The 15,770-nt window shown below is 62.4% G+C and overlaps 2 protein-coding genes across 6 annotated transcripts; one reads left to right on the forward strand and one right to left on the reverse strand.

Moving 5' to 3' along the window:
• Positions 1 to 29: 29 nt before the first annotated feature.
• On the reverse strand, positions 30 to 11,218 carry NEURL4 (neuralized E3 ubiquitin protein ligase 4). 5 transcript variants are annotated; one of them, XM_038536650.1, is made up of 29 exons: positions 10,955 to 11,218; positions 9,646 to 10,090; positions 9,366 to 9,431; positions 8,917 to 9,215; positions 8,658 to 8,769; positions 8,488 to 8,576; positions 7,937 to 8,009; positions 7,540 to 7,804; positions 7,113 to 7,294; positions 6,837 to 6,922; positions 6,553 to 6,715; positions 6,214 to 6,412; positions 6,050 to 6,126; positions 5,846 to 5,924; positions 5,291 to 5,466; positions 5,072 to 5,203; positions 4,600 to 4,745; positions 4,272 to 4,496; positions 4,079 to 4,177; positions 3,829 to 3,990; positions 3,460 to 3,624; positions 2,839 to 2,997; positions 2,236 to 2,415; positions 2,048 to 2,135; positions 1,848 to 1,955; positions 1,542 to 1,686; positions 1,282 to 1,394; positions 1,021 to 1,186; positions 30 to 620 (listed from the first exon to the last, which is right to left on the reverse strand). In XM_038536650.1, the coding sequence occupies exons 1-29, from the start codon at positions 11,216 to 11,218 to the stop codon at positions 416 to 418; spliced, it is 4,668 nt and encodes a 1,555-aa protein (XP_038392578.1). In that variant the 3' UTR covers positions 30 to 415. The 5 variants fall into 5 exon arrangements, with proteins under 5 accessions (XP_038392578.1, XP_038392580.1, XP_038392582.1 ...); XM_038536652.1 differs by lacking the exon at positions 10,955 to 11,218 and adding an exon at positions 10,605 to 10,832 and having other exon boundaries at positions 1,282 to 1,485; positions 1,621 to 1,686; positions 6,825 to 6,922; positions 7,465 to 7,804; XM_038536654.1 differs by lacking the exon at positions 10,955 to 11,218 and adding an exon at positions 10,605 to 10,831 and having other exon boundaries at positions 1,282 to 1,485; positions 1,621 to 1,686; positions 6,825 to 6,922; positions 7,528 to 7,804.
• Positions 11,219 to 12,369: 1,151 nt separating this feature from the next.
• Positions 12,370 to 14,900, forward strand: LOC106558815. Its single transcript, XM_038536658.1, has 6 exons — positions 12,370 to 12,881; positions 13,259 to 13,366; positions 13,505 to 13,576; positions 13,793 to 13,881; positions 13,978 to 14,226; positions 14,506 to 14,900. The coding sequence occupies exons 1-6, from the start codon at positions 12,385 to 12,387 to the stop codon at positions 14,712 to 14,714; spliced, it is 1,224 nt and encodes a 407-aa protein (XP_038392586.1). The 5' UTR covers positions 12,370 to 12,384; the 3' UTR covers positions 14,715 to 14,900.
• The last annotated feature ends 870 nt before the right edge of the window (positions 14,901 to 15,770 follow it).

Consider the following 15,770-nt stretch of genomic DNA (forward strand, 5'->3'; position numbering starts at 1 on the left):
GGGGGATGAATGAGAAAGAGGCCGAGGCGCGCGCTCTGGGACAGCGTTTATTGGCTCCTTGGAAACCCGCGTCCGTAACAACTGTACAGAGGCCCACCTTCCCCGCGCCCGCCCCCACTCCGCCCGGCGGCCCGGGGAGGCTCCTCGGGATTCACAGTAACAGGAACGAAAACGGAAATAAATTAAGTGATCCGGGGGAGGGAGTCCAGGGAGTCGTGTTCCCCGAGTCAGTGCATGAGGGGAGACTGCCGGCCCCGAGTGGGAGGCGTGGGCCCTGCACGCGGAGATGCGTTCCTGCTCCAGAGATGCGTCGGGCTCTGGGGGCTCCGGGGGCTCGGGGAGCACCCGCCGCGGCAGGGGATGCTAAGCCAGGGCCGGGGGGGCCCCACTGTGCTTGTCGTCCAGAGGCCAGCCCTCACTCCACCCGCACCAGCAGGGCATAGAGGAGTGTGGCCCCCTTCTCCTTGGTTATCCACTCGAGTTCTGCGGGGCTGAAGTGAGGGTCGGGAGGTTCTCGGAGGGTGGCCGAAGGGGGTCCGGGGGTGTAGGAGCCCGGGCGCACGCACACCTGGAACGCCACCTGGGCCTGGTGCGTTCGCTGGGACTTGGGATCCCGGAATCTGCAGGGCAAGAAGAAGGCCAGCCGTGAGGCCTCCAGGCTCCTCCCTCGGCTGCCTGCGGGGGGGGGGGGAGGGGGGGGGTCACTCCCACCTCCCAGAGAGAGGTGGCTTGGCTCTGGCCGCACCCCTGCTTGCTGGGGTCTCTCCAGGGCGCTCCCTGGCTTCCCTCTGCAGGCCTCTGCCCAAACCTAACCTTCGTCGCCATGTCTACCCTGACTACTGTGTGCCTGTACCTGTGCAAAGCACACCTGGGACCCACTGCGTCCCACTCTACTTTTATTTCCACAGTACTAGTCACCTTCAACAGTAAATGTGCTAGAGTGAGACAAGACCCAAGTGTCACAGCGGGGACACCAATGGGAAGCCATGGAGACCCCAGTCCCAGCCCCCATGTACTCACTGCACTTTGGACGCTAGGGTCTCGGCCCCAGCATACTGGAGGGAGGGGGACAGCAAGACGGAAGGGGGCTGCTCCTCCCGGGGTGGGGCGCAGTTCTCGCCAGGCTCCTCAAACCCCACCCCAGGCTTGCCTTTCAAGGGCCGGCAGCTCAGGATGGAGGCGGTGCCTGCGGGGAGAGCCAGTCAGGATGGAGGCGGTGCCTGCAGGGAGAGCCTCCTGGCCCAGGCCTGGCTTGCCCCTTCTCTGCCCCTGCCCCCGGACCTGCTCCCAGCTCTCCTCGGTCTAGCACCCTCCGGATGGCTGCCACGTTGCTCCCGTGATATGCCATGTGCCACTTCTTAGTCATCGTTCCAGCTTCCAGGCGGGGATTCACCCTAGGGTGTAGACCGGGCAGACTGGACAAAGATCCTCCCCTCGACCAGTAAAGGTTCTGTGGCTTCTTCCACGCACCCTCTTGGGAGCCTCCTTCGTCAAGGAAGAAAGAGCACGAAAGCAGACGCATGACCCTGCCCTGCGTGTACCTGAGATTGAACCTGCACCAGCCGAAGGGCAGCGCGTATTCCCGGGGGGGCTCCCCACGGCGCCTGTGGGCCTCGTCACCTCGAAGCTTCCGGCAAGACTCACAGTAGCACAGGCTCCGCTTGGGTGGAGGCATGAAATAGTCCTCTGTGAAAAAGTGAGGAGCAGTGTGGGCGCTACAGCTCCCGCCCTGGGCCTCCAGCACACAGACCCCTTCCTGCTGGTTCCCGGGGCTCTGAGCACAGCCCAGCAATGGTCCAAGGGGTGAGGCAGGCTCTGGATGACCGGGCACTCACCCAGACACTCACCAGGAAGCAACAGCAGTTCTTGGAAGCGGGAGCAGAGGGCGTGGTACTCGCAGCTCTTGAGAGGGCTGGCAGCTGGCAGGGGGCCCCAGCACACACTTTCCTTGATACCTGACAGGACAGAGGGGGGCACGGGTCACGGGAGTTGGGGCGACGGGGTGGGACAGGGCTGGGGAGAGGCCCGGCCCTGTGGGCTGGCTCACCATCCACCATGTCCGCTTTCTCCATGTCCCCTTGGGTTCCAGCACTCTTCCCACTGGCTGCCCCTGGTTCAGGACTCACGATTGTCACCTGCCGGAGAGAGTGTGATGAGTGTGACTGAGCCCCCAGGGCCTGCTAACTGGCTCCCAGATCACAGACTGCCCCACCCCAGGCCCTTGTTGCCGCTCACCTGCTCACACTGCCCATAGAGGTCCACAAGCGCATGGCAGGGCTGGGGGACATCTGATACCGCCACCCCCTGGTCCATCCCATTGACGTGGAGATGCAGGCCCCCAGAGCTGTCTAGCCGCAGCCCCAGGATGGTGCCTTCAGGACACGTGTCCAGATTTGGCCCAAACTTCTCACAAATCTAGGAAGAGAGACCTACTGTCTTCCCAAAGATCAGACTCCCACCGGCAGCAGCCAAGGCTGCCCACTGCCCACTGTAGTCCATATAGCCCTTCACCTACTTGGGACTGCCAATGCCAGGGCTTTGACACCATGCTCGCCCTCTGCCCAGGCTCCACCCCATCTCTCAAATACCTACAGTCTGCTTCCCTTTGTCCTCCCCTACAACATTCTCAATGGCAAGGATGCAGAAAGACACAGGACGCCCCAGAGTTCCGATGATGATGCTCCCGCTCTTGCTCCCCCAACCCCATAGTCTTTCCCTACAGTGCACCTTTATACCTGTGGCCTCACCACCACGGCTGGAGGCCCCACTTCAACCTGTGGGCCAGCCCTGCCCAACGCTGAGTCCTGGCCCTCTCCCCTCCCCCTGCTCCCTACCCACCTTGAGACCATTGTGGAAGATGCCCCGGCCCCGCAGCAGCCAGGCTGCCCGTTTGAGGGCGCAGGCAGAAGCAGGGAAGTTGAGCCTCTCAGGCGGGCAGGTGATGACTCCCAGGACCAGGGAAGATGTCCACTGCCGGTTCAGGAAGTCTATCCGCACCTGGAAGGGAAAGGCGGCCACTCCGGGATCATGGCCCTCTGGGAAGAGGCTCCCCACCCCAGCCAGGGATGGAGGCTGGCACCTCCCGGAGGGGAGCCCTGCAATGTCCCCCCTGCTGAGGCAGGGAGGGACTGCAAACAGCGGGTTCATTTATTTCCTTCCTGTAGCAGGAAGGCCTGCTCCACTGGAAAGCCCTCTCTGCACCCACACGTAGTACCAAGTGTCTTTCTTGGGACCCTGCCAGCCCATCCCCACTGCTTCCCTCACCAGCTACCAGGTGGGCCTTCCACACAGTCCACGCACAAACCCCACCACAGGGTATGAACGAATCACAGCCCATGAAGCTCATCCAAGGGGGCTGCCTCTACCTTGCCCTCAAATGGAAAGGTTTTCTCCAGGAGGGTTGGCCCTGGGTCACCCCACACAGGAAGAGCTGCAGCAGGTTAAGGAGCAAATGCCCACCTGGACTAGGAGCTGGGGCACCAGGGGCTGGTTGATGACAACGATGCCCTGGTTGTAGCTGGCTACGCGTGTGGCCGTACGGTTCCCGTTGGACAAAAGGATATTCTTCCCATGGTTCTCCAGGAACTCCAGTGACGTCGACATCATGGCCACTTGACTCTGACCCTGGCATGGAGCAGAGATGGGCTGCTGGGGTTGTCCATGCGAGGCCCAGCTGCCTCGCCCCACCCTCCGCCTGGCGTTGACACAGAGCTTGCGTCTACGCCTCTGCGACCTGGGGCAGGATCAGAGAACCCCGGAACACCCCGGTGTCCGACGGCCCACTGAGTGGCCATCCACATGCCCTGTGTGCCCCACACAGCCTCTCACTCTCAAGCTGTGCTCCTCCCCATCGTCATCTTCCTCGGCCTCGCTGCCCGTGTCCGAGCTGGGAGATGGAGGCTGGGTGCCCTCGGGCTCCTCCAGCCTTGTGGAGCTGACCACAGACACACTCCGTACCGGCCCGTAGAGATCCAGCACGGCCCACACATTCTGGGGGCAGGAGGTAGATGCAGGAGTTAGACACCCGCAGGGGGCCTCCAGCCTGCACCCCCAAACCCAAGAAACGTCTCAGACCCACCTTGGCAATGCCGGTAGCTGCGGGCCCCATGTCCTCTCCATCCACCAGGATGTGCATCGTGTCATCTGCGCCCCGACGAATGCCCACGCGGCTCCCCACCTAGGATCGAGGTGACACAAGCACAGATGCTCAGCCCCCCACCCCCTCACCCATGTGCCCACCTCCACCCCGTCCCTGGAGCCAACAGTGTCACCCCCAGCCTCTCCAGGCTCCGGCCGTAGTTCATCCTCTGGAGCTGCCCGTCACGCCTCACTTCACAGCTGGACACCATCCAGGTGGTCTTTGTCCGGAGCTCCGGGAGGGAGGGAGGCAGCCCTGGGCCCCCACCTGCGCCAGGCCCCATCTCCCCGGGCGCTAGTGTGGTCAGCCCCAGCCGGAGGGAGCCCGCCCACTTCTCATCCAGTTCCTCTACTTTCACCTGAGGGGGTAAAAGAGAGGGAGAGAGAGCACAGCAGCCGGCACTAGCAGGAGCAGGAGGACAGGAAGCAGCCTGGCCCTGCCACAAGGGCCCCCCCGCGCACCTCAAATACTTCCTCCGTCTTGAGTTCCTTGGTGCTGAAGACCAGGCCATGCGCATAGCCCACCGCACGTACCGCCCTTGTGCCATCCTCCTCCAGGGCCACATTCTTGCCGCAAGTACTGTGGAATCGGTGAGCCACGCCAGCCGCTGCGGAGAAAGGAAGGGGCAGGACTGGGGTCAAGGCTTTCAGGTGAACTGTGAAGCTGCCATTCAGGCCCCGACTGCCATTGCCGTGCGACCTCCGACCCTGGTCACCACAGCCAGCCCCAATCCCCAAGCACATGAGCAGCTTCCAGCACCCTGGCCCAACTCCAGCCTCTTCCTGATGGCTTCCTACCCCAGCTTATTCCCTCCCCTGGGTCTGTAGCTGAGGGGGCTGCCCTGTCCTTGAGCAGCTCCCCGTCCGCTGTCGCCGCATCCCTCCAGCCCCCGGCTTGCAAGCATAGCCCACTCGCCCTCCCCACGCGCTGAACCTGGGGAGTGCAAAGGGAAGGATTTCTCGGTGGCAGTGTTGCTGGTTGCCAAGCTGTTGTCCATGGGGCCGGTGGCATTGGTGATGGACACTTGGACACACTGGCCGTAAAGATCCACTACTGCGTACACCTCTGGATGGAGAAGGAGGGGATCAGAAGCCCGAGAGCCCGGGCTGAGCTGGCATGAGGGTGGCGGGCCAAAAGGCACAGAGCAGTCACCTTTACCCGGAGGCAAGCCTGAGCAGGCGGCGCCTTGGTCCTGGCCGTTGATGAAGTAGTGCAGGTCACCCTTGGCTGTTCGCATCATGCCGATGCGTGCACCCGTGCCCAGGGCGTCCAGGTCACACCCGTAGTTGTTGCGCATCGTGTTCCCGTCTTGCATGATGGCCGTGCCACTGGAGAGAGGACAGAAGGACCGCTGAGCCTCCCGCCTCTTCCCCACACAGGCCTCTGAGCAGTCTCTGATCGTCAGAACCTTCCAGTGCCTTGCATCAGGATCTTCATCTGGGGTCTGAGACCCAATCCTGTCTCCCATACCTCTGGGGACCACCCACAGAGAAAAGCGGGAGCTGCCATAAGAGGAGAAAAGGAAGCTGGGCCACCGTGGGGTGCGTGGTGACATGGGAGCACTTCCCAGAATGGAAAGAAAAGAGCGACCCGATCCCTTGGACCTGTCGTTGTCCAGGGCCACCGAAGGCCCCAAAGCTGGCTTCCCTCATCCTCACTAGCTCCACCTGACCCTGCCAGGCTGGCTGTCCCCACAGGCAGCCTAACCTCAGCATCCATGTGTCGTAGTCAATGTCTGTCATGGTGTTGGGGAATTCGAGGTCTTCCGGCCGAATGGCAGTCACTCCTAGGAGGTAGCAGCAGGGGGTCAGAACCAAGGCTCCAGCAACGGGCAGCCAGCACCATCCCCAGCACACAGAGTCTGTCACACACGTGCATGCACGCATGCAGAAATGCACAGGTGCCCCTTACCAGCCTCAATGGAGCCTGACCAGCGGTCCACCATCTTCTGAATAACGATTTCAAACAGCTCTCCGTCCCGCAGGGCCCTGCCAGAGACAGCGGCAATCAGGCCCCAGTTGGGTGGCCAAGGCTGGGCGGCGGGAGGCTGGGGCCGTGACAGCGCCAACACTGACCGGTTGGAGATGACGATGGCGTCATTGAACTCGCTGCGGCAGTTGTGCCGGAGTGCGGTGCGGCCCCCGTTGGTGATGACTGCATTACTGCCGTGCAGCTGATGGAAGCGCAGGTCAGAGCCCCCGGCCCCTGATGATGGGGAGCTGGGAGACACCTGGTTGTTCCCTTCAGAGAGGGGCTCAGGGGCCGGGGGCACCTCTGTGAGAGTGGTCATCACCCGTTAGGCTTCCAGTGGTCTCCGAGGCCCCCCAGCCACCCCCCAGCTCCTACCAGGCCTGGGCGGTAGCCACCCCAGGCCACCCCAGCACCCCCCAGCTCCTACCCATCCCAGCCCTCACCCACGTCATCCACAATGGTAGCTTGGGCTGCCTGGCCATAGAGGTCCACAACAGCGTAGACGCCAGGGGGCACATTCCAGGCCGCAGGGCCCTGGGTCATCCCGTTGACGAAGAAGTGCAGGGTCCCGTCCTCCCGCCGCACCACGCCCACAGTGTCCCCTGCCTTGGAAGAAGGGGGGCTGGAGTGAGGAGTCAGGCAGAGTTCCCGCCTGGGCTAGTCCTATAGCAGCCCCGATGGGCCTGCCCCCCATCACCAGGCCTGGGCGGCACACCTGCTCCCCCACCTTGAGGCGGTCCAGATTGTGCCCATACTCGTCCAAAATGGTCGTTCCGTTGTGCATCACCCCATTCCCGGTCATCATCCAGGTCCCTAGGAGAACGAGGAAACACAGAGCACATAAGTGAGCCCCGGGCCCCCTGCCCTTCACAGCCCCCACGGCACTCCTCGCCCCCGTGGCAGGCCGCCGCAGCAAAACAAGAACAAGCCAGCTCCGTGGGGGCTGTGGGGGCAGCTTCCCCCTTAGGACCTGATCCTGGCCCCGCCCTCCTTGGGAGCTCACCAGAGCGCAAGTTGGTCATGGTGGAGGGCAACTGGAGGTAGGCAGGGTTGTGGGTGGTGACACCAATCTCAATGGAGCCAGCCCACTTGTCCACCATCTTGTCGATGCGCACCTGAAACACCTCTCCGTCCCGCAGGGCTCTGCTACTCAGCACCACGCCATGGTTGAAGTCATCTGTGGCACTGAGGGCACAGCGAATGCGTAACTGAGCACACCAAAGCTTAGCCCGCCAGTGCCCACCTCACACCTGTGGTGCTGAGCCACGTGGCTGAACTTCACTCTCCAGGAGGCACCCCCCCATACTATCAAGAACTCCCCAGGTCAGAAGCCACACACCCCCCCCCACGCCTGCCTCCTGCTTCTCCACCCCTCCTCCGATCCTGTTAGAGTCCCTGCAGCAGGCTTCTCCCCACACCATGGGCCATACTGGGGCCTCAGGGCAGTGCGTCCCTCGTGGGTGATAGCTGCCTTCTGCCCGCAGTTAGGGTGGAAGAGCAGGCGCTCGGGCTCTGCCTGGGTGGCAGGAGTGGCGCGACGCAGGGCGCCCTCGGGGGACAGTGCCCGCAGGATGGCATTGTTTCGACGCAGCCGGTCGCTGTGGTTGTTATTGTGGACGATGGTCACCTTCACAGCCATCCCGTACAAGTCCACCACGCCGTACACCACTGGGGGTGTCAGTGGGGTAGCCACGCCTGCCGGGGAGAAGGCAGAGAGGGAAGGAATATGGGGAGACCAGCATCAGGGAGACACAGGACGGTGAGGTACAGACCCCTGCCCAACACCGAAAGCCCTAGCCCAATGGCCTGCCTCAGGTATCTCCTTACCCTGATCAATGCCATTGATAAAGAAGTGCAGGGCTGAGTTGGACTTCCTTGTGAGACCAATGTGGTCGCCCTCCTAGTCAGAGCAGAAAAACAAAGATCTGGAATCCGCCTCCAATCAGGCTCTGGCCCAGGCCGCAGGGGAACAGCCCCAAAGGCACCTGAGTCTTGAGCCCCTGAACCCTCCCTCACAGCAAGTCTGGCACAGGGTGAAGCCACCTCATACACAGCACCTTAGCCACCTCTCCAAGCAATTCATGAGCTCATCTCAGGCGTGGAGAAGAAAAGAAAAAAAGAAACCCATACCAAACATAGTGAGCAAGCTTCTTGACTGTAGTCATGACCCCACACGACCCCTCAGAAAAAAAGAAAACCTCTGGCTCTGAAATCTGAGTGCCTAACTACCAGGCAACCGTGCCTTCTCAGAAGGAACCTCTCGGAGAAAGATCAGAAGCCTTGTTCCAGGTCACAGCGGAGACTGGGGTGCCCGGGCAGGGGTGCTGGGTAACAAGGCTGCCCCAGAGCGCGGCCCAGACTGCACGCCCACCCCTTACCTGCAGCTCATCCAGGCTGAATTCACAGTACTCCCGGCGGGTGCCCTTGCCATTGGTCAGGATCCCACAGCCGCTCATCATGATGGTGCCTGTGGGAAGGCAGACGCCCGGCATCAGGCCAGGCCTTCCTTCACCATGGGAAGGTGTCCCCGCCCCGCCAGGGCTGGTACCTGACTGTAAATTGGTCATGGTGGCAGGGTACTCCAGGTTGTTGGGGTTGTGGGTGGTGACACCAATCTCAATGGAGCCCGACCACTTGTCTACGAGCTTGTCAATGCGGATCTTGGGGGGAGCGACAGCAGGAGGGAGAGGAGGGCATGTCAATGTGGAGAGAGGACCCTCGGCCCCACCCTTCCAATGTCAGGGATCGAGCCCCATTTTTGGTTCCCAGAGGGTGAGGTACCAGCCAGGGCCCAGGACCTCACACACCTCAAACATCTCATTGTCCCGGAGAGGGCGGTTGGTCATGACAACCCCGTTGTTGAATTCGTCCAGGGGCCGGCGGCGCTCAGCTGTCTTATTGTTGTTGCTGAGTTTGATGAGAGTCCCACACTTCTCGTGAAAGAGCAGGGCGTCGTTGGAGGTGAGGATGGGCGAGGTGGCAGCCCCGCCAGACCCCAGTCCTTCCCCTGCCGGTGGGGAGCTCAGGTTCACATTTAGGAGCCCCCCGTTGTAGGCAGAAAGGATGGCGTTGCCCACCACCTCAGAGAGCTCCATGCTGGCAAAGTCTAGGCGGCAGGACAGGGGAGGGAAGCCGGAATGAGGCTCTACACGTTCAGGCCCTCCACTCTCCCCCTAATCCTCTCCTGAGGGCCCCCTCCCCTCACCTTCCGCCTCACTTCCCATTCCCCTTCCCAAAGCCTCCAGGGTGCCCTCACCATTATGCGACTCAAGGCTGTTAGGAAACGTCTCCGGCCGGGGCTGCGCTGGGGACACCATGAAGGCTGGGGACCAGGCGGGGTGGGAGGGGAATGAGGGTCCAGCCCCTGCTGCGGGGCCCACAACCAGGACACCCCTCCTGTAGCCCCTGCTTCCCCTTCAGCAGACTGGGGTCTGAGTGGCCCTACCCGAACCCAGACTCCATGGTCACTAGTCACCCATGCCTTCTGCCACTCCCCCTGCCCCGCCTCTTCCCCTCGGCCCTGGCTGGGTTCTCACCTTCATCCCCAGAGGTCGCCTGTTCAGTCAAGGTGGAATCTTCAGGGGGTGCAGAGGGCTCGAGGGGAGGTGTGGGGATGGGAGCAGGGGGGCTGAAACCTGGCTCGGGGGGCAGCACGGTGATCTGGGTGCACTTGCCGTAAAGGTCCACCACGGCCCAGACCCGGGCGGGGAGGCCCGTGGCGGCAACACCACAGTCCCGCCCATTCACCCAGAGCCGCAGCTCCCCAGCAACTGTGCGCTCCACGCCCACACGGTCCCCTTCACCAAGCTGGTCCAGGTCCTGACCATACTCCTCCAGCACAGAGCGTCCATCCCTCAACACCGAGCAGCCTGACACTACCCATGAGCCCCCCTTCAGCCCTGTGGCGCTGCTTGGGAAGTCCAGAACACTGGGGTCTAGGGCCGTCACCCCAATCTCAATGGAGCCACTCCAGGAGTTGACCTGTGATAAGGGTGGTGGACAGAGGCTCAGGATGGGCTACCGTGGGTCCCCAACCACTAGGAAACCACATTTCACAAACCACGTGTCCCCCTCTCTCCACACCCCTAACAGCTAACTGGCTTTTCTCTATTGAGACCCAAGACACGACTCTAGAGAGGTGGTCCTGTGAGCAATCATCTGGACTGTCTCAGGGACTGCTGGGCCCGCTGTACCCCAGCAACTCTGCCCCCACTCTGGGATCTGTCCCCAACACCACCATGCCCTGGCTGCAGCCCCCCTGGCTTCCAGCATCCAAGTTCCCGGCTCTCCATGCCCATCCTCCTAGCTCCTGTCTACCACCCTCCTCCCCCCTCCCAATTCCCCCCACCCCCGACCTCATTTTCTCCAGGGCTCCTGCTCCACTCAGATTCCCTCTCTTCCCAAGTTCCATCTGTGTGCACCTGGCCTCTTCTCCGAGGGGCACACAAGCAGGCACACCTCCCCTCGGCCCCCCTGAGGGTCTCTCCTCACCCACCTCTTCGCCCCAGCTGATCCTCCAACGGCCGGTCCTTCCCCGGCTTCTCTCCTGCGCTCCTACCACATCCCCGACATCCCTCCATCTTTTCACCTCCCCAGAAACCATCCCGGGAGATCTGGACCCTAACCACCCCTGGGGTGGCAGCGTCCCGTGTCCGTTCCCTGCTCCGGGGTCTCGAGCAATCTAAAGCTCTCGCCGTCCCTCTCCCCTTCCCCGCCCGCCGCCTGGTGCCGCGACGGTGTGTCGGTTCGCTCTCGGCAGCCGGCGGCGGAGGCCAGCCCGGCCGTCCCGCCCCGCGTCTCCCGCTCGCCCCCTCCCGCCTCCCTCCCGCGGGCCCCGCTCCGCACCTTGCGGTCGATGCGGACGGTGAAGACGCGTCCATCGCGCAAGGGCTCCCGGCTCAACACCAGCCCGTGGTTAAACTCCTGGCCCGGCTGCTGCCGCCGCGCGGTACGCCCGCAGGCCGACAGGCTCACCAGGCGCCCGGTGCGGGGGTGCAACTCCCCGCCGGACCCCGGCCCTGCGCCGCTCCCGCCGGGGCCCCCACCCCCGCCAGGCCCCGGCCCGGGGCCACCCCCGGAGCCCCCGCTCCCACCCGACCCCGCCGCCATCGCCGCTGACACCGGGGCCGCGCGACAGCCGCGCTTGGCGGCACCGTGGCAACCGCGACGCACAGACACCCAGAGGGAACGGGATTCCGCGCTGGGGCCGGGTATGCTTTACGGCACTGCCGGGCGAGGAAGCATCCCGGGCTAGGGAACTAGTAACCCACCACGGTGGGAACGGAGGACGACGGGGTCGGGCAGGCTTGCTTTACGGCACGGCGGGGTGACGGCGAGGCTCTCAAAGGCGTGTGGGCTAGGACAGGGAGCTTTTGCGACAGAAGAGGAAACGACAGCCGCAGGCCCCTTTACGACGCAGGGGGTCCGCCCCACCTTCAGCTTGGCAACAGCGGCGCCGACGACCCCGCCCTCGCCGAGGTACGCGGCCCCTCTAGGAAGCCGCTTTACGGCGGGCGGAGGGGGTGTGTTCCCCTCGCGCCACAGCCTTCGCAGTGGGTGAGCAGCGGCCTTAGGACCTGGGGAAGGGAGCCGGGCGCTTTATAAATGAACACCTCGGCGCCGCGCGGCTACGTCTTTGCGACACTGTCGCAACCTCGTCGCTTTGTATCACACCTCTCGTGAGGGGCACAGCAGGCCAACTTTGGGGAGGGGGCCGGCGGAGGCTAAAGGGGTTGGCAGTACTTCCAGATAAGCCCACCGTGAACTCCCATCCAGCCAGACCCTTAAATCTTAAAGCCACGGATAAACAGTCCAGTGAAACCTTGGCAGGTGGTTTCCAGCAACGGCGCTGAGGAATTGACCCCCGCCCCCCCAAAAAGACCCCCGAGCTAGGAACAAGCCCCCAGCCCAACTCTGCGAGCTCGCGCTGAGGCTGAAAGGCTGTGACGTCACAATCAAGGCTTTTCGCCCGTAACCGGGACCCCCGATTGTGATTGGATAATTCGGATGAAGGCGGTGATGGGGAAGAAGGGCGGGAACAAATCCCAGAGACAAAGAAGGCCTTTGGGTGGGACAGAGAGAGGCAACCAGAGGGCAACCCCCCAGCCCGAGGGCCCTACTTAGAGTCTGGAACCCCGGATCGCGGCCCCGGAGAGCGGAGCGGAAGTGGACCCGGGCCTCTGCCAGAGCGTCCCCCGCCCGGCGCGGTGGGGGCGGGGCCTCGGGGCGGGGTTATGTGGGGGCGGGGCAGCTGAGAGGGGCCCCCGGGAGGGGCCATGGAGAAGCCGGAGGCTGTGGGGGCCGCTGGCGGCCTCGGTGGGGAGTCTCCGGGAGGGGCGAGCAGGGGAGCGCTAGGAGGCGTCGGAGGAGTCGAGGCAGATGCCGGGCCGCCCTCCGGTGCTGCCTTGTTTCACGGTTCTGAGCCCCCCCTGCACTCTGGAGGGATCGTAACTCGCAGTCCTAGAGTTAGCCGGCCCTCGGCGAGGGTAGCAGTCCCCGGTTCCGGGCCCAGCCAGCACCCTGGGGAGGTTGCGGGCCTGAGCGCCGGGTCCTGCCCAAACCCTGACGGATTCAATGCCCCCTTCCTTGGAACCAGTGTATCCGGGACCTGCGGCCTCGGGTCTGGGGGCTCTGGGGTGTACAACTCGGGATGCAGTCCGCCGCGCTCCGGGTCAACTTGCTCGCACTCCCACAAACCTGGTGAGGGCCGACCCCGGAGCATCCTAAAAAACAGCAGCTCCATCTTGATGCAGAAGTGCCTCCATGCGGACAAGTAAGGAGCCCCGCTCAGGGGGCAGCGGCGCGGAGCCCGGAGGGCGGGGTTCCCGACACTGGAGGGGGCGGAGCTAGGGGAGAGGGTGGTGTCCTAAGAACTAGGAAGGAGAGCGGCTGAGGGCTGTGAGCTGGGAATTCTCGGGTTCCAGGCTCTCTGGGGCCGCAGCTGGGGCCCAGTAAACGTTGTCAGGCCAGTATGTGATTATCATCAGGTATGGCACCCTCGCCTCGCCATCCTCAGGCTCCTGCGCCTCTGAGATCACGAGAGGATACAAGAGAAAGGTTTTTGAATAACTGAAGGAACGAGGGAGGGTTGTGAAGGGAAGGTCACTGGAAGATTTCCTTCTCCTCTCTTGGGTCCTACCCCTATTCCAGGAAAAAGTCTCAGCGGTGGGATGAGATGAATATTCTGGCCACCTACCACCCTGCTGACAAGGACTATGGATTCATGAAGGTGGATGAGCCCAGCACTCCCTACCACAGGTGCTGAGCCCTCAGCCCTCATCATTCAGCCCAGAACCTTCCCTATTCAGAGAGGGTAGAAGGGGAGGCAGAGAGACCCCAAGAACTGGGCACAGCCTGATGCCTGCATCCCAGCACTGCTTCCTCCCTCCTCTGCAGGCTGCAGGACGGTGATGAGGACCTGCCTGGAGCATCCTCTTGCACAGTGACTCCTGAGGCGCTGGCTGAGAGGTGAGAGTCCAGCCAGAGATCAGAAGAGATGTGAGGCCTCTTCCTAACCTCACCCCTGGGGTCAGAGCCAGTTCTGCTTTTTCGGCCACCAAAATGAGAGGTGGTACAGTTCCCTGCTATCAGGACTGACCAAGGTCAAGATCAGGGAGTCAGCCCAGCTAGGCCCCCCTTGTGATCTCCCCTTTGGCGCCCCCAACTAGTCTCCCTCCCCTTCAGGTTTGCAACAATGGACAATTTGTACCCCAAGGTCCTACAGTACGATGATAACAGAAGCCCAGGGTCTTCAGACAACTTTTCCAAGACACGTGAGATGAGGGGTCGGGACTGAGGAGAAAGGGGAGGCAGAGTGAACCCTCCATGGGAGCCTGGCGGGAAAGCCAAGCTCTCACAATGGCCCACAGACTCCAGTGATTTTGAAAAGCACCGAAAGTCACACTACGACGAAGGAAAGTTCCTTACAGCTCAGAAAAATCCTTCTTCCAGTAATAAGCACAGTGACGGGGCTAGCACTAGCATGGGCAGTAGCAGTCGAGGCATAATGCGGGACCCAGAGCCCAGGCCTGCGGAGAGAGGCTGGCCGGGAGGACTGGCCAGAGGAGTCAAAGATGAGATTGGCCTGGTGACCAGGAACCACCTCTTGGAAGTCAAGGGTCAGCTGTGGTGCCTGAGAGGGAGGTGATGGGAGGCACCCCCAGGGAAGATAGAAGGCGGAGGAGGTGGGGTCCTCAGCATAACGGCCCTCGGGAAGCCTGAGACAGCCCTGGGGAATGGATAGGTCACCAGGGTTTTCTCACATGGGAGGAGGACACAGAATTGAGATGAAAATCGGGGGCCTGAGCTTCTCCCCTGAGGGAGGGCATTATGGACACCTGGGGGTCCTAGACCCCCGACGTGGCTGGAAGACTCAGATCATTGGGGTGACTCTCCAGATTCCCGTAGCTTCCGAAATCAGTGCCCAGTTTCAGCCGCCATCACGTCAGACAAGGAGATTGGCCTGCAACGAAAAGAGTATTATAGCAAAGGGAGGTACCTGAGGTGCTCCCCACACCCGGAGCTCGAGGAGGACACAGAAGATGAGCATGACCAGCAGGACAGTGAGAGCTGGGCTGGGTCAGCCTGGGACGGGGGGTGCTGGTAGCCAGCAGACTAGTGGGGTGCCCCAATCTTGATCCCGTGATGCTTGCAGGCTCAGTAAATTTTAACTGGGTGATTGAGAACCCCATAAGCACAGAGGTCCGTCTGCTGGACCACACAGGAAACCCTGTTCAGGATCACCAGGCCACTGAAGACTGCCTGACGGGGACAGTGGCGACATCACAGCCTGGTGAGGGCACCAGGCCACAGTGTCTGGCTTTTGACAAGCACTCAGCCCCCCAGCTCCCCTTCTTTGCATACCGGTGGATCAGCAATGGTTACTGAGCATGGTCCCAAGCATCCTGGTGTGCAAGGCCTGTGTTGTTCAGAGAGGAACCAGGGAGACTCCAAAGGATTTGGGGCCCTCTCCAGCATGGCACTATCCACTGGCCCCACGCCTGCTCCCTGACTCCTCTCTGCTACCCGCCCCCCTCCAGGAGCCGGCCTGTCCTCCAAAGACAGAGCAGAGTCAGGCTGGTGTCAGTGGCTGGTATCCAAGGGGCTCAACTGGCAGAGTCCGGAAAGTTTGGAGAGAGAACCTGGAAGCAATTGAAATTCCCCACACCAAAACCAATGCAGACGTGAGCCCGGGCAGGGGCGAGAGGCTGCCTGTGCTGGCCAGGGAGGGAGAGGGCCTGAGTGGGTGGTTCCAGGGAGTTTCGGAGTAATGTGGGCCGGATCTCCTGGCCGCTTCAAGAAAGCCAGTAGCCCAGTCCTTTCTCTCTGCAGACGAAACCCTGCGGCTTCGCTGGACACAAGAGGAGGAAGCCAGACAATGGAAAATGTAGGCAGCTGGGGATGGGGTGGGGACCAGCCCCTCCCAGCCCTCACCACAATTGAGGTGGGCAATAAAGAGACACGCAGGAGTCTGGGCGCCGTGAGTTGTGACTGGGCCTGCTGGGTCAGTGAGGACAGGAGGAGCGAGGGACCTCTGCACGCAGGAAACCACAGCAGGCGGAGCCCAGAAAAGAGCTGGGAGCTGCTTGGGATACTGGATCAGCAGGGATCTGTGAGGCCCAGAAGACCCATCTGCAGCAGGGTGACAGTGATTGGTGTGGCA

This window comes from Canis lupus, chromosome 5 (genome assembly GCF_011100685.1).
Source record: "Canis lupus familiaris isolate Mischka breed German Shepherd chromosome 5, alternate assembly UU_Cfam_GSD_1.0, whole genome shotgun sequence".
NCBI lineage: Eukaryota > Metazoa > Chordata > Mammalia > Carnivora > Canidae > Canis > Canis lupus.

Bases quoted from the DNA above. Each gene is read 5' to 3' on its own strand.
- NEURL4 (XM_038536650.1), bottom strand. From the start codon at position 11,218: ATGGCGGCGGGGTCGGGTGGGAGCGGGGGCTCCGGGGGTGGCCCCGGG. The intron at 9,432-9,645 runs GTGAGAACCCAG...CCTGGTCCCCAG, and splicing joins GGCGACCTCTGGGGATGAAG to CCTTCATGGTGTCCCCAGCG. The intron at 1,956-2,047 runs GTGAGCCAGCCC...CTGTCCTGTCAG, and splicing joins GAAAGCGGACATGGTGGATG to GTATCAAGGAAAGTGTGTGC.
- LOC106558815 (XM_038536658.1), top strand. From the start codon at position 12,385: ATGGAGAAGCCGGAGGCTGTGGGGGCCGCTGGCGGCCTCGGTGGGGAG. The intron at 12,882-13,258 runs GTAAGGAGCCCC...CCCCTATTCCAG, and splicing joins AAGTGCCTCCATGCGGACAA to GAAAAAGTCTCAGCGGTGGG. The intron at 13,882-13,977 runs GTGAGATGAGGG...AATGGCCCACAG, and splicing joins AGACAACTTTTCCAAGACAC to ACTCCAGTGATTTTGAAAAG.